Source organism: Rhamphochromis sp. 'chilingali' (assembly GCF_963969265.1).
Source record: "Rhamphochromis sp. 'chilingali' genome assembly, chromosome: 2".
Taxonomy (NCBI): Eukaryota; Metazoa; Chordata; class Actinopteri; order Cichliformes; family Cichlidae; genus Rhamphochromis; species Rhamphochromis sp. 'chilingali'.
In genome coordinates this window covers 8,836,173-8,859,930 of record NC_137930.1, presented here as the reverse complement: position 1 = coordinate 8,859,930, position 23,758 = coordinate 8,836,173, and the positions used below count along the sequence as shown (strand labels likewise).

At 41.9% G+C, this 23,758-nt stretch overlaps 1 protein-coding gene across 2 annotated transcripts in view; it reads left to right on the top strand.

The window, feature by feature from the left end:
* megf10 (multiple EGF-like-domains 10) overlaps window positions 1-12,337 on the top strand; it is a 56,213-nt gene extending 43,876 nt beyond the window's left edge. Inside the window, exons 20-25 of one of the 2 annotated variants that reach the window (XM_080876078.1) lie at window positions 449-676; window positions 3,774-3,880; window positions 3,990-4,113; window positions 5,253-5,297; window positions 5,380-5,589; window positions 7,145-12,337. In XM_080876078.1, the coding sequence (XP_080732204.1) occupies window positions 449-676; window positions 3,774-3,880; window positions 3,990-4,113; window positions 5,253-5,297; window positions 5,380-5,589; window positions 7,145-7,311 (881 nt within the window). In that variant the 3' untranslated portion in view covers window positions 7,312-12,337. Of the gene's footprint in view, window positions 1-448; window positions 677-3,773; window positions 3,881-3,989; window positions 4,114-5,252; window positions 5,298-5,379; window positions 5,590-7,144 lie in introns of those variants that run through there. The other variant, XM_080876079.1, reaches the window with a different exon arrangement.
* The last annotated feature ends 11,421 nt before the right edge of the window (window positions 12,338-23,758 follow it).

Below are 23,758 nucleotides of genomic sequence, written 5' to 3'. Positions count from 1 at the left end.
AACATTTAAGTGTTCAAACATACAAAAAAAATAGGAAATCAGGAAGAGGGCAAACACTTTTTCACTCATCAATAATTCAGTAGTTTTTTTTTTCAGCTAGATTTCAATTTGTTTGTGTAAATAGTGAGTCTTCGTCACTCAAGTTAGTCAAATAGTTCCACAGGGTTCTGTGCTGGAACCAATTCTGTTTATATTATACATGTTTTGCTTAGGCAATATTATTAAAAAAATACTGCACATATTTTCATTGCAAATTATTGCTTTTTGTTTTACTTTACATTTTACACAGCATCCCACCTTCTCTGGGATTGAGGTTATAGAGGTTTAATTTAATCAAATTTACTGATTTCTCTAATCACTCTCCATTAGAAAAACTAACTCATTTAAACTTAACAGACTCAAAAACATCTAACTCTTATTCTACATTCCCTCCCCCTCCTGTGTGCAGCTGGTGTGATTGTGGTGGGCAGCCTCAACACTTTGACTAGTGCAGCGATGCATGTAGACTCTTACCAGATTGGAGCCATTGCAGGAATCATTATCCTTGTGCTGCTTGTGCTCTTCCTTCTGCTCCTCTTCATTATCTTCAGGAAAAAGCAGAAGGGCAAAGAGCCCACCATGCCATCTGTGACTTACACTCCTGCTGTGAGTGTTGCTGCTGATTACAATATAACAGGTACATTTACATATTTACTTGTTTTAAACTGCAACTAGGTCTCATTGTGCTGTACCAGCATTATTTCTTCTAATATTTATACTGTTTTCCTTGTTTGTTTTATTGATTTTAAATGGTTAACCTCACTACAAATTTACAGTTCTAAACCTTATATTGCTAAGCTTATATTGTTAAATACCAGAGGTGTAAAATTCCTTTCATAGCAAGGGAAGGAACACTGGTTATGCGAAGCTAAAATAGCAGGAGTTGACTTTCCTCGTGGTCTTAATCATTTTGGGAAGGTTTTTCTTGCTACGTGGTAAAGGAATTACATTTTCACAATGCACTCTAACTCTTCATCATCACACATGTTGGACATGGTGACAAGCAATAACATTTTAGCTGTTAAAAATATAAATGAGGTTTGTTTGTTTTGTTTTGTTTGTTTTTTTATCACTGAAGAGTTGAAGCACCTCGTACATCTCAGGGTTATGAGATAACCCCGACATCAGAACTATATTCCAATGAGAGCCTTCCAGAGGCAATTGCTTCTCCTTTCCTAAACCCTGTACTTTAATGCAGGATTTTGGCTTATCGGGGTGTAACTTCAAGGTTAACCTTGGGGTTTCTGTACTATGAAGATGGGTCACTTCTTCAAGGGGTAATTTAGGTTGTAATTTATACTGTGAAGCTAAACTGCTGCAGTGCAGGTTAGATTTGCGACACATATTAGGTTAGGTATAAAATCACTTCCTACTGACCAGTTAATTCCCCACAAAACAACACCACCATTCCTGAAAGATCCCTAGACCTCTGCAGGTAGAGAAAGAGACCTAAAAAATGTTAGTATCATCTTAATGTTTCAGTTTAAAATAGGATGTGTGCCAAGTTTTCATTTACAACATATTTTGAACACAGTGAAGACAGGACAGGAAAGCAGGAGCAGAGAGAGACAAGGGGGAAGACATGCGACAAAGGGCCAGACTTGAACCCGGGCCGGCCGTTCTCAGCTGTATAGCATGTGGTCGCCCGCTCAGCGCACTGAGCTAAACCAACACCCTCTTTCACAGCATAATTTAAGCACATTGGAGATTCTCTGATGGGGGAATGCCTTTTATATGTGCAGATTATTAAGAAGATACAAATATAAATAATAATGAAGCCAAAAACCAAATAGAGAATATTTATCAATAAACAAGAAATCAAAGTCCAAGAGTTAAGAACCCTGGGGTAAAACCAAGGACTGCGACATGATTTACTTTGCTCCTCAATTAGACAGCTAACAGGTCGAAGTTAAGTAAGCTGTCTAAGTGAGCTACATGTTCACTGAGTACTTCAAAAGGGTCTTTCCACTCCTTCCTTTCCGGAGTCCAAGTCATTCCGCTGAGTTTAAGCCACTGACCCACTGGCCCAACAGTGTCCTGAAAACTTGTTTTTACTGGCATGATCATCTCCAGTGACACTCTCCCTCCTCCCACACACACAGGCAAAACTGTTTCAATTACCTCTGTTTTTGAATCTGCTGTAACTGTTACAGTTGATTAGAGTCAGTGTTCTTCTTTTCTTCAAACTTTCTGTCTACAATGTGGGCTATAAGCACAAGCAACCTGTAATTATCATTACTGGTGATTTATTGTTGAGATCTCTTGTGCTATCAGCCTTGGTTATACTTTATCCACAAGTATGAGGTGGATATCCATGGCCCTGTATTTTTCCCGGATAGTAGACTTTAAAATATGATTACAATCAAAATGTTTAATTAATCCCAGAAGAAATTATGTAATAAGTAAGAGACAAAGAAAAGTATGGAGAAAGAAAAACAGGAGCAACTGAAACCGGCTTGCATGCCAGCTTACGCATGCGCATTCACTTGTGTACAACAGGAATCTCTCCAGCTGTCTGTATCTGTGTCCACAGAGTATTATCAAGGCTTAACTATCTCCATGGTGGCAAAGTGGGAGATATGATTGAAGTTCTGCCATTATTCTACTCAGACACTAATTTTTCCAGTTGGTACCAATGATGTCATGGATGAACAGTCCCTTCACTCCATGACTAACCAGAGTTTTTGGCAGTAGCAGTCCTGGAGCCTGAAGAAGAACATGTGTTTTTCTGTCTCTACCCCTATACGTTTAAAAGCTCTGAACATTTCCTTATGGTCTGCATGAATTGCTAAAAAAAAAATTGGTAAAATGTGTAGTATTGTTATAGTATTTCATTCCTCCTCGAACTTTAACTGGAAAAATTATTTTTGATATTCATCAAAAGTCAAAACTATTTACACACCAGATTTAAAAGAAGCCATTCACAGGTCTTGGTCCTGAAGTTCTCTTTCTACTCACAGCACTACAATCCACATTCATCCATTTACTCTATACACTTTAAATACTTTATTACTTATATAAATGTTTTCTAAACTATATCCATTTAGTTTAATATCATGCACATACGCAGCTCAAGAATATTTCAAGTGAAGTTGATGCACCTGAACATAATCCAGTTTTTCATCGCTAAAGGTCTTCAGTACTTTTTAAATTAACCTCCTAGGACCGGGCGTCCACATATGTGGACATCACATTTTGGGTCGTATAGACCAAAATAATAAAGTCTGCTCTACAAGGGCCTGATGTCCACTTACGAGGACATTATACTGCCACTATTCTATTGAAATTTAAAACAAATGTTCTCATATGTGAATCACAGTTTTCTCAGAAGCAAAAAATTTTTTTTTGAAAAAATCAGGTAATTCTTTGTTCTTACATTCATCAGGTCCCAATCAGCCCAAATAGCAAAGAGAAATTAAAAATGCATGCTATGAAAGAGTTCGGGTCTTAGGAGGTTAAATTTACTGCGATTATGAAAAAAATAAATTTGTCTTCTTGATTCTTGTGGAAATGAAGCTTTCACATTTTGTAATGTGAGATGTATTCTATGAATAAGTGTGAATGCATGGTAAATGCAAATAAACAACTGACGATGGGACAGATGTCTCCTATATTTGAGTGAAGCTTAACCAAAGACATGACTGTTTTATAGACTGCCCCAGAAAGCAATGACATGAAGAAATTATATACATACATGACATACTTTGTTTCTAACAGTTCCTGTAAATTTTCAGGTGGTTATCCAGCAACATGTGAGCCCCATCTAAGCAATTATTTCTCCAACCCTAGTTACCATACTCTGACCCAGTGCATCAGCCCCCAGCGTGGTCCAAATGGAAAGGTAGAGATTTAAATCCTCTAAGACAGAGGGACAAGGAGATTGCAGAGTACAATTTCTGTTGACTGTCTGTAAACGAACATACTAAGAGCTATTTTTGTGCCATTTTTAGGCAAAGAACAACCAGGTTTTTGTAAACGTTAAAAATATGGATCAGAGAAAATGTGCTCTTCTTGTTGATCATACTGGCACACTACATGCAGAGTGGAAACACGGGGACTGCTTAAATCAACTGGGTGAGTTGTGGACTGCAAATATTATAATCAGCTGTCGTGTGTGTGTGTGTGTGTGTGTGTGTGTGTGTGTGTGTGTGTGTGTGTGTGTGTGTGTGTGTGTGTGTGTGTGTGTGTGCGCTCATTATCAAGAAAACAAAAAATTAACATTGCATGATTTCCTACTCCACATAACTGTATTGTGACAGACACGAACAACCTAGGGTAGGCTAAATTATTACATTCACTTTGAATGAGGCTGCTGTACATAGAGGATCCAGGTTGTGTGATGTGCATTTTTGACCTACAGTGAGTAGATTCTTGCTTGTATAGTTCTGGGTGATCACTTACATATTATCTGTGTACTAAGCAGGTATAAGGTAAGAAAACATGTTAATTTCTTTCATGTTGCTCGCTTTAGACATAAGATGATAGAATTATATTATAATTTGTAATAAGTTTTACCAGTTTAGGATGACTGTGGAAAAATATTGTGGTCTTCCACGTGTGTAATATGATGTTTCTTTAAGTTAAGGTGTTAATTGGTGCACCATCAGTGACTAACATACAATATCTGGTTAATGCCACCAGGTGAGGCTATATTAACAGAGAAGTCTGAGCTAATATGTCAATTTTATGAGTTTGTTTTGTGTAGATGCTTATTTGAGTTGGACAGTTGGTCAGTGTTATATGATCAATATTTTTCTTGATCTAATATTCAACATTTGTGAAAATAATTTAGATCTTGCTTGGTGCTTTCACTCATTGTCTTTCTAAAGTCCAAAGACACAACTATTGTGAGAATTCTAAGTTAACAGCGGGTGTGAATGTGCATAACATTGGTAGGATAAGCCCCAGCTGCTCTGTAACCATGAATCAGATAGGAACTGAATCGATGTAACACAAACACTGTCACCTTACAGTCACTAGTCCACATACCTAGTGCTTGTGGGTGGAGTTATGTAATAAGACTTTATTAGCATAGTGTTTGTATTGACATTAAAACTGGTAAAAAAAAAAAATAGAATACTTTAGCTCTACTTCAGCCCCAGCTCTTAATATTATAAACGATTTTTGCCTAATCTATTTAATAAAATCTCTCACATTATTTTTACTTTTACTGTTCAGTTATTGATCTACTGATTTAGACTTTTTGGTTTCAGGAGCCTGTGGAGGTGATAGAAGTTACATGGAGAAATCTTTAAGAGGCAAGTCCTATACATAACTATGAACTGTCATTTTTAATGTTGATATTCAGTTGTCACTGGATCCTTTGTCTGTGCTGTGCAGATCTGATGAAGGGCACACCCTATCATGCCAGCTCCTGTTCGCTCAGCAGCTCTGAAAACCCATATGCCACAATAAAGGATCCTCCCATGCTGATAACCAAAAACACAGAATGTGGCTATGTGGAAATGAAATCACCAGCTAGGCGGGATTCACCATATGCTGAGATTAGCAGCAGAAGCCCAACCAATAACCAGAATGTCTATGAAATTGGTGAGGACTGAACTCTGTTTGTTATCGCTGTCTACTTTCTTTCTGCGACATTAACTGCATAACTGCTATGCAGAACTAGGGATGGAGAATATGACGTAATCTTCAGAGTATAGTATTTATATTACTCTATTTTTCTACTGCACTATGTTAACATTTTAACATTTTAACTCTTGAAGTGAATTGTAGATGTAGATTGCAGATTCATCAGCTATCAGTTCATACAATGTGCAATAAAAAAACATGATAAATTGATTTATATCATGCTAATGAACATTTTAAAAACCCATTCAGAGTGAAAATAGCAGAACTATGCCCTTGCAGGTAGAACAAAATTGCTGGTTGTACAGTAATTGCACTGGATTGTTTCACATTTGGTGACTGGCTGCAGCAACTGGTCACCTGTAGTTTGACAACACAATACCCTCAACCCTCGACTCCACAGTCTTGACATTACATTTTTCAGCAATGCAGTAATATAATGCATTACTATACTTAATTCAGTAATCACTTTACAGCATAATTGGAACTGTAAAGCTTCTTCAGTTATCTGTGCACCAGGCAGGTAAAATAAATAATAAATTTTCATTTATTTATTTTTTCTGTTTGTTTGTTTTTGGGGGGGGGGGGGGGGGGGGGGGGGGGGTGTTTTTTTTGTTTTTTGCTACGATCGGCTTATTTTTGCTAATAACAATAAAGTAATACAAATTGCTAATACAAAGCTAGCCAAGAACCCAGAGTGATGATAAAGCCGGGGAAACCCAGCCCAGTTGCCAGACCCTAAATTTTGACAGGCAGTTATGAGCAGTCAGATTTGTAGCCTCCATTTCTAGCTGTTCATGTTTCTACAGTAGAATAAGCATAGCAAACCTGGCACATGGAAAACGTGGCAAACAGCAGAGTCACTTATATGATGGCAACCAGCTGTGAGTGGCCACAAACCTGGTCACACTCTTTGAAGCAAGTTGGTCACAGCACTGTCTTGTCCCAGTTTCCAACCACTATTTTACTTAGTGTAGCTGTGCCATTAAGCACATTCTAACTATCATGTATGAACTTATCAAGGGTAAGGAAACTTTAGCATGCAAACATAAAAAACATCTTTTATGTGCTGTGAGTGTCTCGTGGCGATTTTGACGTCACATCATGTGTCACATGGGCTGGTCATGAACCTCTTGATTTTTGTAGCATGGCTCTAGTCTCACCATACTACGCATACATACACTATAAAAACAAATGCTTTGATTTGTATTAAGTTTTTCAAAATACTTTCAAGGCTGACATTTTCATTTACACTGTGTCAAGAGCCTGTGGAGGTAAGAAATACGTGAATATTGTCCCAAAAGATAGAAGAACTGAATAGACAAATTGCCACAGTTCCTCTCTGATTTAGACTTTCTCACTGTTTCTGACATTTTATTTCTATTTGTATAAATGTTCAATCAAATAAAAATAGAGGTACATGATTAAAAGTAAGCATCTTAAAATAGTGTTCTGGTTCTTTATATCAACAGTTTTGTACCTTATACTATGCCAACTGATATCTCTTTGATTACAGATTCAACGGTAAGCACCATCCAGTCCACAAGAAATGGCAGTGGCCTTGTGAAGTTCGGGCAGGATCCATATGATTTACCAAGAAACAGCCACATCCCCTGCCACTACGATATCCTGCCATCCAGAGAGAGTCCTTCCTCAGAGCTCAAGAAGCTGGACAGTGAATAATCACACAGAAACTCTGAACCAAGATTAGGCCTTACAACAAGGCTGTAGCTTCAGCACTGTGTCTTCTACAAACTGGCACACTATGTACCCATAAAATGCTAGTCCTTATGTGTTATTTTACAATATTATTATAACTATGGATTATGACTACAAGTCGGATATATACAATTGTGGTCAAAAGTTTCACTCGTCATTGTAATTATGGTCTTTTTATTATTTCTTTGAGCTGTCCTCTTTCAAGGGTAAAATTATCATACAGCATAAATCTTTAATGACTTTAAAAACAAGACGTTGGTTCAAAAGTTTGTATTTATTTGGGTTTTTCTCAGATTCACACAAGGTCAAAATTATGCATACAGGATCAAATATATAAACCTCCTTACCAAGTAACACCGTGACCATTTAAATTGGTTGGTTTCCTGGTACAGAACTGACCTTTTATGTGTAGTCCACTGTTTGCAATAGGGTTGAGTTTTAGGCTTTGAAAAGATCATTCCAGAAGCTTTGATGGAGTTTTGAAGAGATTTTCTTTGGAATCATTGTCTTGCTGAAACAGGCTTTCCGTCTGCATTTTTGGGAAACCACCAGTTGGAGAAAGTGGTATAGTGTGGGTGGGTTGTTGTTGACTTCAACAGGTTACGTGACATAGTTGGGTGGTAAGATACCTTCCTTAGTGGCCAAACTGCCAGGAATCAATGAATCAGTGAGTTCCTAAAGGCCCTGGGTATCGTAGGGTTGTCCTGGTTGACTTGCCTCTTCAATGTTGCATCGAGATCTGGGGTGGACTGACAGACCCTGGTGGCGGCCCCCATGTTTAGAAGGGAGACCGGAGAGTGTGCTCAAACTACAGGGGTTCAGGCCCACTAGGAAGATCTATGCCAGGGTACTGGAGAGGAGTGTCTATTAACTAAATCTTGGATGCAGGAGGAAAAGTGAGGTTTTTGTCCTTGTCATGGAATGCTGAACCAGGAGTTTGCCTAACTATTTTACATGTGTTTTGGACTTGGAGAAAGCATTTCACAGTATCCCTCAGAATGTTCTGTGGCAGGTGCTTTGGGAGTATGGGGTATACAAGGGGAGGGGAGAAGCTGGTCTGGGAACGCCTCAGTGTTCTCCTGGGTTGGCTGAAGGAGTCGGCTGAGAAGACGGGGGCATCCTTGCTTGGGCTGCTACCTCCACAACCCTAGATAGCACTAGATAAGCGGTGATGAAAATACACTTCACTGTGGATAGTGACACTAATATTCCAGCTGTTTCCAGTTCATGGCAGGTTTGTGTTTGGTGGCTCTTGAGTTCTTCATGAACATTCTAACCAATTTCATTTCCTCTGAGGGTGACAGCTTGGGTCTTTGGTGGTTACACATCAAAATGATTTGAATTTACCTATTTTTGTTTGAAGCAATAATCTTGAAAGTTATTTAGAAATGACGCCAAAGATCTTTCCAACTTGTGTAAATCTACATTTCTCCTCCTTAGATTTTCACCACGTTTATTGGTTTTCCATTTGTCTCAGTATTTTATTGCCCAATGAGTACAAATCCTTTTTGTGCTATCAAAGAGAAACTATCTGTTGTAGGCAATTATGACGACCAACAAGAATTTAATTGGCCTTTGACTTGCCAATTAAAAAAAGCATTGTAGAACCTTCAGCACCACTTTTGTAGTTTGTATGGTACCTGCATGCGTGTATGCATGCCAGACAATGGGGAGGCATGCTCCTAATGAGACAGCAGATGGTGTCCTCCTCCTGCAACTTGGTAGCACTGAAAGGACTGACACATATTGTCCAAAAGGTTTTATAATGGACGTACGTCAAGCAAGCATGGGGGCTAGTCACTGGTATCAATTCCTCCATCCTCCACGCCTGCATACTCCACCAAAATGCAACAGTGCAGGGTTGGACAATTGATCCCATGATTTCACCTTAATACCCAATGGCAGTCATGGTACTGTTGCCTAGCCTGCAGAGGTCTGCGCATCCCTCCATGGAAATGACTCCTTAAGACAGTCAGTGACACCCCCCCCCCCCCAAATTGGTGATGTTAAACAGTGCTACAAGTTGCAGCATAATGTTCACATCTACTCAGGGTGAACCTGCTCTCATCTGTTGGAGTTGGTCTACCTGTACAAACTCTGTAGGGTTCAAATATCACCTCGTGCGACCAGTAATGACACTAACCCCAGCCAAATGCAAAACTAGTGAAAAAACAGTCAAAAGTTGAAAAGGGGAAAAAAGATCTGACCTCCACCTGTAAAACCATTCCTGTTTTGAGGTTTCAATGTTGTCTTTCTAGTGCACCTGAAACTGATTAACAACTCCCTCTGCTACTTGAGTAACTGGATCAATATGCCATAAGTGTAAATGATGTGATGCTATATTCTCAAGTGTTCCTTTATTTTTTTTTTTAGCATTGCATTTCACCCTATATTGGAGGTTGGTTTTCAGGCTTTTTTGCAGCTGTCGCTGTAACATAGGCCTTCCCATAACTTTCAAAATCTGATGTTCACAATCCCAAACAATTCCAGGGTACGCTGCTGAAAAATGTGAGCACTTTGTTTCAAGCTTACTGAAGTAGCTGAGCTGTAGCTCAGGAGGTAGAGCAGGTCACCTGCTGATCGGACGGTTAGTGGTTCGATCCTGGCTCCTCCAGTCCGTCGGAGTATGAATGTGTCTGAATGTGGTTAGGAAGCAGTATAAGTATAGAAGAAGGTGATTGTAGCATGTTGTATAGAGTGCTTTGAGTTCTCTGGGAGAGTAGAAAAGCACTCTATAAGAATCAGTCCATTTACCATTGCATATGACATGGGATACCCATCAATTCTTTTGTTTTATTGCAATAGAATTGTATATGGGTTATTTGATTGAGTTTAAGCAACTTTCTGAAAGGTTACATGATTGTTTTTAGAAGATGAAATGTTGAAGATTATAGCAGCTGAAAATGTATTTGATGTTTTTATATAGAAAACTGGTTCTTGTAGAGAACCTGCTCCAGTAGTCCAATTCATTAGAATTGTTAGTCTGCCTGCCCATCGATCTCACTTACCGGTTCCAGTTGCACTTGCACTACACTCAGCTGATTTCAGTTTGTGTGTCAGACAAGGAAAATAGCAGCACAATCTACAGCATGGATGTGGACATTTATTTTTATTGCACAAAAGGACGAGAGTGTGATGGTAAACTTTAAACTATATCAAGACAAAAACAACCACAGTATGCTGCTAACACAACTTCAGCCTGCACAAAAAGACCTGCACGGACAGCATGCTAATGCTAAGCTAGCCAAGAACCAAGAGTAAAAACTGAGTGAATGCCGGCCCAGCACCAAGACCCTTAACATCAACAGTAACATACAAATGAGCAGTCAGGTTGCAGTCTCCATTTCTACCTGTTCATGTTTGAATCACTCTGGTCATTATTTTAAAGTCTCTTCCTGCCGGTTTTCATCTTTGCTTTGTATTCATACCTAAATACTAAGAGAAAGATCATATGTTTGTCCTCATTAGAACATGTATTTGTGTTGCTGTGTTGAGTTGTAGTAGCAGGTTTATCTTGTTAAATGGTAATTATGAGAGAGTGTGTTTCAGCTATTTTACAGAGAAAGTAATGTAATGAGTGGTACAATGAATTACTCTCTCCTGGGAGTAATTAAGTAACATACAGCATTTTTTTTTTAAAGTGTGAAAAATGTTCTGTGTAATATGTGTAATAATTACTTTTTGTAAAACTGAGCTGGGAAAGGCTCCAGCGAGAATAAGCGGAAGAGAGTGGATGGATCCCAAAACTGATCACAAAAAGAGCAGAAATATCTCCAACATGCACAAACATTTGCAACATGCACACACTGTGTGGTCAATAGAGCACATGTAAGATGTGATATATTTTTATATGCTAGCGATGGTGGTGACTCTCAAAGCAGAGCCGATGAAAACATATTGATAAGTTTTGAACTTATTGAACTGATAAGGAATTGAATCGATAAGTGTTATCGATAATGAAACAGGGATCACTAAATTCTCAGCATTCCTATCCCTAGTAATCCTAGCAAATGCAGTCAGTGTTGTATCAGTACACAAGTAAACCAAAGTGCCATTTAAAAAACATTTTGTTTTTCTGTTTGCTTTTTTGTTTGTTATTTTTTGTACATAACACATGACGTTTTGAGATTCTCATTCTAACAGTGTTTTGAATACTATGATTTTCAGTAATTTACCACTAATTATAGGATATTTTCTTTATGGTGATTAAATACAGCATGTAGGAAAAGGTGATTGCATTGCATTTAATTTCAAATTGTAATGATTCATTTGTGATTATTCTACTTCATAAATACCATCAGTTATACATATGCATGCATAGCAGTCGCTTTCATTACTCTGTGGCCCCTGTTGTTATTTACAACTTTTCTGAGCTAGATACATGGCTATTCTAGCTGTTATACACAGTTTTATTTTAAAAAGTAACTTGTTACCCACCCTGCTGCTTCAGGGTCCATGTTCAATGGGATGTTTTCGCTTGCTTTTAGCATGTGATGTTTAGATATCTCAGCGATAAAATATGATTGATTTTGAATGTGTAACAGCTTTCTTAAACCCAACACTTTTTTGCATCACTTTATTGCATTTGTACAGATTATCATTGTAAGAAAATGTAAATAGAGGAAATTATTATTCCAACACTACAGGTTTGATTGAAAACCCTGACTTTGATTTGAAAGTCTGGGTCAGCTCAGCTGGTTCCTCAATAACCTTGATGGAAAAAGGATGTATATGCCAAAACAAGTGTGATTTCTTACTGGCCTCTCTGCTATTTCATGCTGTGGGGAAATAAATGGAACCCATTAAAGGGAGTCATACCATTGGCCCATCACATGACACATGACCAAAATTATTATCCTGTAAAATAAACCCATATAAGTACACTATTCAATTCAATTCATTCCTATAAAAACAGGTGTAATTTCCTGGGTAGTAATCAACATTTGGAGAGGTTTGTGGTTTTACAGGTGGGTAAAGATAGTGCAGCAGTTTGCAGGTTTCATTCGGGGGCAGCGAACAACTTGAACATCTTCGGCATGCGTGCCAGGATGGCTGAACTATTTTCTGATGCGAGTTGAAATTGTGATGTGGCTAGGGTTGGTCTAGCGGTTGTGCATGAGACATTTTCTTGGTAGGCGGTCCAAAATATCCAATCTAACCATTCATTTTTTTCAGTGTAGCCTGTTTCATTTCTAATACCTTTTCAGTATTTGTTATATTTAGGGTTGTTACTCTTGTGGTGTGTCTGTTAATTTTTTCAGTCATCCAGGTCATCATAGTCGATGGAGCTCAGAAAGAAAAAAGCATCTGGACTTCTTTAATTTTCTTGAAGATGTTTCACCTCTCATCTGAGAAGCTTTAGTTCTAAGAGCAATTGGTGGAGAGTCCCAGATTTTAAGCCCTATGGGAGTGTCCCCAAGAGGGTCATGGACCCTCTGTTGATCCTCTTCCTAATCACAAGAGCTAAAGTGTGAAAGCGGGTGTGGGTCACAATCAGCCAAGGTCTCAGATGAACCCATTGTGAGACCTAGCCCCACCCCTATCATGTGATTTACTGTGGTCAAATGGCCCAGGATGTGAGTGGGCGTTAAGGCGTCTGGGAAGGGATCTCAAAACTGGATTATAGATGGCAGACAGTTGGGGTCTTAGAGCTGAAGAAGCTTTTCCTGTTAGCTCATGGATTTGCTATCATATTAGCAAATATATTAGCTCTGCAATCAACTATGGGATTACCTATAGAGTTACCTATAGAGTATTACCTATAGAGTACCTAATCCTATACTATGGGACTACCCTAACCCTATACCTATAGCTATAGCTTTACCTATATAGCTAACCTGATAATTAACACATTAATTCATTACACCACTGGTTATTTTTGCTTGCGCTTTCTTCCCTTCACGTTACAGAAAGCCTTAAAGAATGACCAAAAAATACAAAACAGACAAAATTATTTGATTGTGCTTCATATTCGTTCATGTCTTTTTATTGTTGTAATTTCAGTTAAAAAGAAAAAACTTTCGGGAAACCAATATAAGGCCTGACACCAACAAACACAATCAAAAGCACACAACTCACACCGAGAGGATCCGTACTGAATTTTATACACTAAACGTAAACATATGCACATCAAAACAGCATAACAGGAAAAATGGGCCTTGTTGGGATTCCATTGCTTGGCATATTAATGAGAAATGTACGCAAGCATTAAATAACCATTTTTATTTATCTGTGCAGCTTTCCTTTTTCATGTCCTCAGTGTGTAAACTCCTCCACCTTTAATGATTGTCACTAAGTTAAAGCAGCTGTTTAAAGGTACATTGGTGCACTGGTATAGAAAAAATCAGAGTCATCACAACATGAAAGAAAGCTGCAAAAGTCCAGCTCCAACGTCTCATGCGCAGATGTTCAGAGTGTCACAATTCAGTCTCCTCATTTGTCAGTTAGTTAATTACATGCAACATGACATGCGTGTACAAAATGCTTTCATCCAGTTGCAGTCAGTCAAATGAGGAGTTCAGAGCAGTTCTCTTAAACAGCATGACTATAGCACATAGAGTCTGCAGCATATTGGTTCAGTTTCAACATTAGTCCAGTCAAAGCAGATACAGTACATGTAAATGGAAGAATATGACATGAAAGCAAGAATAATGAGGAAAGTTAAACAAGCTGAAAAACACCCAAAAAGTGATGGGGATGGAGGAATTAAAGGGCAAAAAGAGAAGTAGGTGGGGAGAGATTAATTGGAAAGCTTATCTGTATATAAAAATATGTGATTCATTAATATTGTGTCACTGGTATTTGCCAGTCCCTCTGTGTTTGTCCCACAGCTTCTAAACTTCATAAAAGGTTCACCACAGTGACGGGTTAGGATCTATGTGTGCATTTTACTAGAGTCATCTAAACACTTTTCTTGATAGACTTTTAAGGCAGGGATGTCAAACACATTTTACATCATGGGCCACATATAGCTCACTTTCATCTTAACTGAAACTCCCTTTTCTATCGGTTTAAAGAAGTTAACTGCACATTTATTCCCTCCTATATCTTAACAGATTACTAAGAAGTGCAATTTAAATTGTGCATCTCTTTCTACATGATAAAGAAATGCTGCTGTAAATAAATACAAGAAATCTGACAGAATGACTTTTGGGGCTTCGATAGTAAGAAATAAAAAATAAAATTACATAAAAAGCTTTGGTAGCTCATTGCCCAGACATTAAAAAAGATGTTTTTTGTTAATTTCCAGGAAAAGTTCTGTTTTCACTGGAAATCAGCCAGCCAGGTCTTTATCAGTAGAAAATAATCTGTAAAACTGTCACGGTCCGGGGCAGCGGCCGTGTGAAGAGTGGAAAGGAGGACTCAAATGCAGCACTTACTCAGATGTGAAGGCGATTTATTGACAATATCAAACATAAAGTGGAGATGGCAAAACAGAACTAAGGATGAACTAAACTGGGTGAAACTACACAAAGGAGTGGCAAACCTGAACATGAAGGGAGAACAGCAGGGAGAGCACGCAGGGGATTTCACAGGGTATGAACACAGACGACGCGACGAGGAGCAGAGGAAATCACACACTATAAGTACACGAAGAGACACTGGGAAATCACACACAGGTGGGGGAAACAGCTGGACCTGATTAACCTGACGAGACAGGGGAACACTAACACCAGGGACCAACAGAGGGAGCACAAACCCAGAACCCAGTGTCTAAAATCCCAAACACAAACCATCCCAAAACAGCCATGAATAATAATGAAAGTAATAACAATAAAGAACATAAACATAAAGTCACTGAGTCATGGTCGCAGGACCATGACAGTACCCCCCCCCCCCCCCTCAAGGGCTGGCCCCCGACAGCCACAGAAACACACCACCAGATCCGGGCGGGCGGCAGGGGGCCCAGGACGGAGGGACCGGGCCAAGACCAAAGACGGAGGCCCCAGAGTCCCAAACAAATGTTCACAAAAAAAAAAAAAAAAAACTCACAGGGGAGCAGAGTCCAAAACACAGTTCAGGCGGCCGGCCACGAAGAAGGCCGTGGCGGCGCGTAAAGAGTTCGGGAGGCCGTCCACGAAGAAGGCCGTGACGGCGCGCAAAAAGTTCAGGGGGCCGACCGTGCGGAAGGCAACGGCGGCCACTCAGGCGAAGAGGGTCCGGGGTCCGGCCGTGCGGAAGGCAACGGCGGCCGCTCAGGCGATGGCGGTCCGGGGGCCGGCCGTGCGGAAGGCAACGGCGGCCAGTCAGGCGACGGCGCCCGGCCAGTAGCCTAGCCAGCGGTCTAGAAAACGGCCGTTTAGCTCCAGACCCAAACGAGGCTGGGCCAGGCGAGGCTGAAGGCACAGAAGCCGGGGCCGCAGCGGGCGAAGATGCTGAAGACGCTGCTGCAGGCGATGGTGCGGATGCTGAAGACGCTGCTGCAGGCGATGGTGCGGATGCTGAAGACGCTGCTGCAGGCGATGATGCAGACACGAAGGCTGGACCAGACGAAGATGCAGACACGAAGGCTGGACCAGACGAGGATGCAGACACGAAAGCTGGGCCGGGCGAGGACGAAGCTGTAGCCGAAGCCGGGCTGGGCGAGGCTGAAGCAGAAGCTGAAGCTGGACCGGGCGAGGATGAAGCTGGACCGGGCGAGGATGAAGCCGGACCGGGCGAGGATGAAGCCAGACCAGGTGTGGATGAAGCTGGACCAGGCGAAGCTGACGCTGGAGCTGAAGCTGGACCAGGCGAAGCTGACGCTGGAGCTGAAGCTGGGCCAGGCGAGGATGAAGCTGAAGCTGGACCAGGCGAGGATGAAGCTGAAGCTGGGCCAGGCGAGGATGAAGCTGAAACCGGGCCAGGCGTGGATGAAACCGGACCAGGCGAGGATGAAGCTGAAACCGGGCCAGGCGTGGATGAAACCGGGCCAGGCGTGGATGAAACCGGACCAGGCGAGGATGAAGCTGAAACCGGACCAGGCGTGGATGAAACTGAAACCGGGCCAGGCGTGGACGAAGCCGGACCAGGCGTGGATGAAGCCGGACCAGGCGTGGATGAAGCCGGGCCAGGCGAGGATGAAGCCGGGCCAGGCGTGGATGAAGCCGGGCCAGGCGAGGCTGCGTCCTCAGGCTGAGGCGTGGTAGTAGCAGGTGGTAGCGCTGCAGGTGGTGGTACTGCAGGAGGCGGCGCTGCAGCCACGGGTGGAGAAGCAGCCACAGGTGGAGAAGCAGCCACAGGAGGCCGGACGGGCTCCTCGGGCCCCCCAGCCGACGTGGCAGCCGGTGTGGCATGAGGCCGGACGGGCTCCTCAGGCCCCCCAGCAGGCGAAGCAGGAGGCTGGACGGGCTCCTCGGGCCCCCCAGCGAAAACAGCCGCAGAACCAGCGGGCACACACAAAACAAAACTAGGAGGCACGTGGGCCTCTGGCACACACGAAACAAAACTAGGAGGCACATGGGCCTCTGGCACACACGAAACAAAACTAGGAGGCACGTGGGCCTCTGGCACACATGAAACAAAACCAGTAGGCACGTGGGCCTCTGGCGCACGTGAAACAAAACCAGTAGGCACGTGGGCCTCTGGCGCACGTACGGAGGGCTGCAGCTGCGCAGAGTACTGACCCTGCTCAGGCAGTGACAGCCCGGTGCAGTTCACAGCTGGCATCTTGGCCTCCAGGGGTCCAGAGTAAGCTGAGGGCAGTAACCCAGCCTCTGGGGAAGCCCCGGAGTGAGCAACAGTCTCTAATGTTGCCAGCTTTTGAGGAACAGGTCCGTAGCGAAACAGTTTGTCTCCCTGCCCAGAAACAGCGGTGGAAAAACAGTGCGAAAATTGTGGCTCAGCCATTACCGGAACTGTGGGCTGTAGCGATGCTAGCGGTGGTGGTGGCTGAGTGGCTAACTGGAGCGGCGGCAGAACGGGTAATTGAGCCCTTAGGGAGGCTAACGGTTGAGCCACAGACCTGGGAGCTTGTGGCTGGACACAGAACTGAGCCGGAGAATGGTGATAAAGTCCTGGCTCAGAAGGAGCGGCAGAGAAACAGTCTCTCGGTTTTACAGAGGGTTTGTAGACGCCCACTTGCGAAGGATCCGTTACCACGAAGGTAGGTAAGCTATCTACACTGTCTCTCATCCCGCTCTGAATAGCCCCAGAAAACAGAGTCCCGGAATCTGGGGAAGCCAGAACATGTCGCTCGCTCACCGCCTCGGGCTGCTCGAAAGTAAAAGCAGACGGGGGGTGAAGTCCGAGGTCCAAAAGGAGGAACTCCCGCTCCCACGAACAAAGCGAGCCCAGAAGCCATGGGAGACCGGTCACCAGACGCTGTAGCCGCCTCTCTATAGCGCGCTGGGACGTGCCACCCGGGTTTTCCAGCCACCGGTCGATGAGCTCCTGTGTGGCATTGATGAGATTTTCCCGTAGCTCCCTGGACGGGTTAAGCGCTGCTGGGTCCATGTTGTGGTCGCGTCGTACTGTCACGGTCCGGGGCAGCGGCCGTGTGAAGAGTGGAAAGGAGGACTCAAATGCAGCACTTACTCAGATGTGAAGGCGATTTATTGACAATATCAAACATAAAGTGGAGATGGCAAAACAGAACTAAGGATGAACTAAACTGGGTGAAACTACACAAAGGAGTGGCAAACCTGAACATGAAGGGAGAACAGCAGGGAGAGCACGCAGGGGATTTTACAGGGTATGAACACAGACGACGCGACGAGGAGCAGAGGAAATCACACACTATAAGTACACGAAGAGACACTGGGAAATCACACACAGGTGGGGGAAACAGCTGGACCTGATTAACCTGACGAGACAGGGGAACACTAACACCAGGGACCAACAGAGGGAGCACAAACCCAGAACCCAGTGTCTAAAATCCCAAACACAAACCATCCCAAAACAGCCATGAATAATAATGAAAGTAATAACAATAAAGAACATAAACATAAAGTCACTGAGTCATGGTCGCAGGACCATGACAAAAACCACTATTTGGGTCCAAATATATTCATTTTAGGATATTTGGTGATTTTACCCTGGATGTGAGTGTGAATGTGAACATTGGTGGATGTCTGCCTCTACATGACTCTCCAGGATGTACCTGTATCACCTTATGAAGGAGGAACGTAATCAGTGTTGGGAAGGTTACTTTTAAAATGTATTCCATTACAGAATACAGAATACATGCCCCAAAATGTATTCTGTAACGTGTTCCGTTACGTTACTCAATGACAGTAACGTATTCTGAATACTTTGGATTACTTATTAATATATTATCATGGTTTTTACAACAACGTGAATGTACTATTGCTGTGTGATTTATTACTATTACTGAAGGTCCGCGACTCCGAACTGTAGTAAAGGGACCTCTGACTAATACGGCGGGGTCCCTGTCGGCTCGTAGCCAAAAATAGCTTTACTTTGTTGTGTGGGTCAACTTTTCTTGCGAGAGACAGAGAGAGGCGTTGAAAGGCTGCTCCAATGGAACTTGTTGTTTTCGGAGGAAAACACGAACACAGTGTACAGTCGAGTCTTAATAGCTTACTTACAACTGGGCTCATCAGGCTCTCTTCTTGGCTGAAGTGGTTATTATTATATTTACATGCTTCCAGCTCCCGTTTTTGCTCGATGACAACTCGTACCTTTCCACTCCCCTTTTTCTCCCTCCTCGCGCTCACAGACACATAACGTGTATGGCAGTGCATTCTCCCTGCAACACGGACTACACTGCCCATGATGCTACATTCTTTAGAGCTATGCTTGTAGCATTCTGCCTGTTAGCTTAGCACAACAACAACAACAACGAAAAGGTGCTCTCTCACCCAGGAAACACAGTCGCGAGAGAGAGAGAGAGCGTCGCCCTGTAACCATGGCAACCGTAACGCTGCCGCCTGGAACAACAGAACGTAGCTGTCAAACAAAACCCAAACAGTCCTGACCCGCGACAATATGAAACAGGAAAGTACCGCAGTGTAATCCATTTATTTCAACAAAGTAACTGTATTCTGAATACCACCTTTTTAAACGGTAACTGTAATGGAATACAGTTACTCATATTTTGTATTTTAAATACGTAACGGCGGTACATGTATTCCGTTACTCCCCAACACTGAACGTAAGTGAATAAATGGAAATGGTTTCCTTTCAAATTTCATTGCAAATATAAAGTCAACATGTAGCTTGAACGGCATGATGAGACAGTCACATGCTGAGGGTGGTTGGTGTTTGTTTCTGGGGTTGTCATCACATTTTATAAATGTCAGAGCGCGATGAGACGGCACAGTGACTGCTGATTATTTCCAAGCAAAAGTCTGTTGAAGTCTTGTTGAAGCACACTTTGTTCTTAAAGATCAAGTAAAACAATAAAAATTAGCTTACAAAATGCTGTATCTCTACAAATACATCATCAGGCATAGCAAGGTTCTGTGCTTATAAGTGACACCTGCTGGAGGTAAACGGGTGGCTGGTAGCACAGACCTTGTGACGTCACCATAAAGATCTGGACGAGGTAAGGCTTTTGCCGTCTTTCTTTAATGTATGTCTCCTCTGCCAATGACAGAGTAAAACTTCCACCTGCTCTCTGGTGGTCAAGGTGTACAGGATGGGGTTGAAGGCACTGTTGATGGGGAGGATGAAGATGACAACCCAGCTGGAGATAGTATCCTGAGTAGGGATGGGTATCGAAAACCGGCTCTTGTTGCGAACTGTTTCAATTCCTTGGAATTGTTTGCCATTTTTGCAAACGATTCCCTTATCGATTCCAGTCGACCCGAATGACGTCACCACGTTGCGGAGCGTCATTTACCTGGCAGGAAACACGGCGCCTAAGCGGCTCAAACGCTCAAAAGTTTGATTATACTTTAAGAGAACGGATGACAACAGGGTAACTTGCAATACTTGCAAAGTAGATATTTCATTTAAGAGAGGAAACACTACGAATATGCAAAAGCATTTGCTCACAAAACACGCAATGACCTTAAATGAATGTCGTGTTTTTAATTCCGCTCCGGACTCGTGAATCTCAACCCAGCAGCAGCGGTAACGTTTGCACGTCCTCTCCCGTTAATGCGGCAGGTAAATAATCAACTAACAGCGCATATTATGTTAGCGCGATCTGCCTTATTACAAAACCTTCCATTACTGTGCATTTAGGTGACCATGATGAGACAGACAGACAGAGTCTGGCTCAGATGTTGGCAGTTCTCGCTGCAGTCTACCGGTAGCGTCTCCTTTCAGGCCAGGATAGACGAATGTCACCGAGCAGTGACTAAGTTTGTGGTCAAAGGCTTGCACCCATTTGCCGCAGCAGATGCCCCGATTTTCGGTAAGTGAATGTGTTTAATTGTAGGCAGGGACATTACTGGATATTCTTGTGTAATTGCCACAGAATAATTTATGTTATACTTTGTTATTGCTACAGAAGAATATTTATTTTACATTTACATTTTTTTTTCCTGGGGACCCTGTGACACCACAGTGGATCTCTTAAGATCTCTACCTTGTTCAAAGAGAAGATATAAAAGAAAGTTCTAAGCTAATCGACCTCTGTGTTCTCCTTTTTTTTTTTTAAAAAGAATCGATAAGAGAATCAATAAAGAATCAAATCGTTAAACAGAATCGAAAATGGAATCGGAATCGTGAAAATCTTATCAATACCCATCCCTTATCCTGAGGAAAGAAACATTTCACAAGTGATTGACATTTAGAGAAATATAACTGCGTTGATGCTTTTCAGCAAACTATTCTATAAAGTAACACAGTGACCTATATTAAAAATCCATGTAAAACCTCTAAGATACTATAAGGCAGTTGTTTCACTTCTTCAGTGGCGTGTCTAGAAAATTTTTGTTGGGGGGGCCAGGTAGGGGCACAGATTTGGAGAAGGGTGGCAGATGTAATTGGCAGATAATGTTAAAAACAATTCTATTAACCATAATTCAATAACCCTGTAAACCTAATAACCGAATGCGCTTTTAACTCTTATTAGAATGAGATTTTAACCACTACTGTGCAAAGTTTTTAGATACTGCGTTGCTAAAGGACAAGAGATACAATCAGTGTTTTGTCAGTGTTTACTCAGCATTCAAGGACAGCAATATTTGCATAGTATTTTTACTGACATATAGTACACATATGTTTTGGGCAAAAACATTTTTTAATATTAAAATATGAACATTTGTAACAAACAATTGACAAATTAGCCAATGCAAAACTTTATCTGCCTGTTAAAAAAAGAAGATAATCTTCTCACAAACTGGTGTTTGATTGTGAAACAGGAAAAAAGTGGGGAAACAACTGAAAAGACTAACATTTGAATAAAACCTAAAGGCAAGTAAATACTTTCTATGCTGCCTTATGGTAAACTTTGGTAATATTGATAAAGAACAACACTGGCTGATGATGAAATCCAGTCAGCTGGCATGGTGACACTGCCAGTATTAACCTGCAGGGCTGGACTGGGACAGAAAATCGGGCATTTTGACTAGAGACCGGCCCCCCAGGTATTAAAGCCATAAAGCCTTTGACTGAAAACAAATGCTGTTGTGACAGTGATGTACAGTCTTGTTGGTATATGTATGATTTCTATACATTTTACGTCAGATAAAAACTTTGGTTGTAAGATTTAGATAATTATTTAATAAAAGCTAGATATTTTAAATGAGAATAAGAAAGAAAAGTATTTCTTTGTGCCCCCTTTCCCTGTTAATGCCCTACCTGCCCCCTGGCAACACTTTGCTAGATCCGCCCCTGCACAGTTACCAGCTGTCAGCTGCTTAGAAAAGGATGCTGGTGTTATTTGTCTCTCAGAAACAGTTCATAACTTCCCTTCAACTCATTCATGTCACCTAAAAGGTAAACCTGTTTCTCCATCACAGCTCTGATGATTCAGTAAGGACATCTCCTGGTTTCATCTTCATGTTTCCCTCTCACCACATATCCAAACCGACATCATGACCAGCAGCTTTACAGCTGTGGCTCCAGCAAACATCAGCTGATACTAGAAATTAATATTAAATAAATTCTAACAACAGCTGATCAAGCTTAAACGTGCTGCTGTTGTTTAGCGCGACATCTGCTGGTTTCCTCTTTCTGGCACAAAGTGGGCGATAAATAAACAAGAGAGACGATCAGCTGATCATTGATCAGTTTCATGATTGAAGTAGCAACAGGAGAGGGAGGGGGAGAATGAGAGAAGAAGAGGCAGCTGTGCAGCGTAAACACAGAATAACTCCAGCTTTGTGTCTTTTTCCATTCTAGCTAAAGTTCGGGACAAACTGCGTCTCTTCTCAGCTCAATACGAAACGTGTAATATTTTCTCTGATTGAGGGACCATTCCATTTTTTTAAGGAGCCGTTGGCAACTCTACTAACTAACCTTATGAATAAAATAAAGTTCACTATCAGTAACATGATAGCACCCACCCACCTAAAAACTCCATCAAGCTGGCTAGAACGCAGTACGAGTTATTGCAACTGAGGGTAAAAAGTCAGCACAACGAAAATAAACTCCACCTAAACTTGGTTTATATCTGACCCAGATAGACTGCAGCTCATAACTTCTTACCTGAAGTTCAGTTCACCTGACACTCGGACTGGCGGCTGCCTCGGGGCTATCCTCCTGCCTCCCCTTCCCTCATCCACCTGTTGCCTCTGTGGAAGCCCCGCCATAGCCACCACCAAACAACTGAGTCATTTTTACACATCGACCTGCATCTGGCCAATCCACCACCTCTCATTGTTCATGCCATTACAAAAAAAAATAAAAAATAAGTCACGATGGCCAGTCCAGCTATGTTAACCTGCAACCAAATCTGCAGCTCCATACAGCAATGTTACGACTTAGATTATATCTTATAACTCATAACTCTTATGTTAGCTGCCCTCAGTAGCCTACTGTCAGAAATATTCGAGGGCTGCAATAATTCTTTAAGTGTTATTTTTTCCTTGGGATTCTAATTTCACCGAAGTTTACTAAACTCAACAAACTTAATATTACTTACCGGGACATTTATTCTGTCCACATTTTCTTTCACCGAAAAATTGTTTCCTGCGGTGCCATCTTTCGTGCTTGGCTCTCCTACCTTTGCTAACGTGATGCACATAGCGCAGAAGCCGATGCTGCATTCACTTACATTCGGATATCTGAGCTTCACCGTGAAAACATAATCGTACATTTGATATTTGATTGAATTTTATTGTTTTGCCTTTGGGGTGGCACCTGGGGTGACCAGTCTGGTTGGGGGGGTGGCCTGTGCCCCCCCAGGCCACCCCGCTGGACACGCCATTGCAAATCAAATCACTTTTATTGTCACATCACATGTGCAGGTACATTGGTACAGCACATGTGAGTGAAATTCTTGTGTGCGAGCTTCACAAGCAACAGAGTTGTGCAAAATACAATAATGTAAACAAGCAAAATACAAGAATGGCTA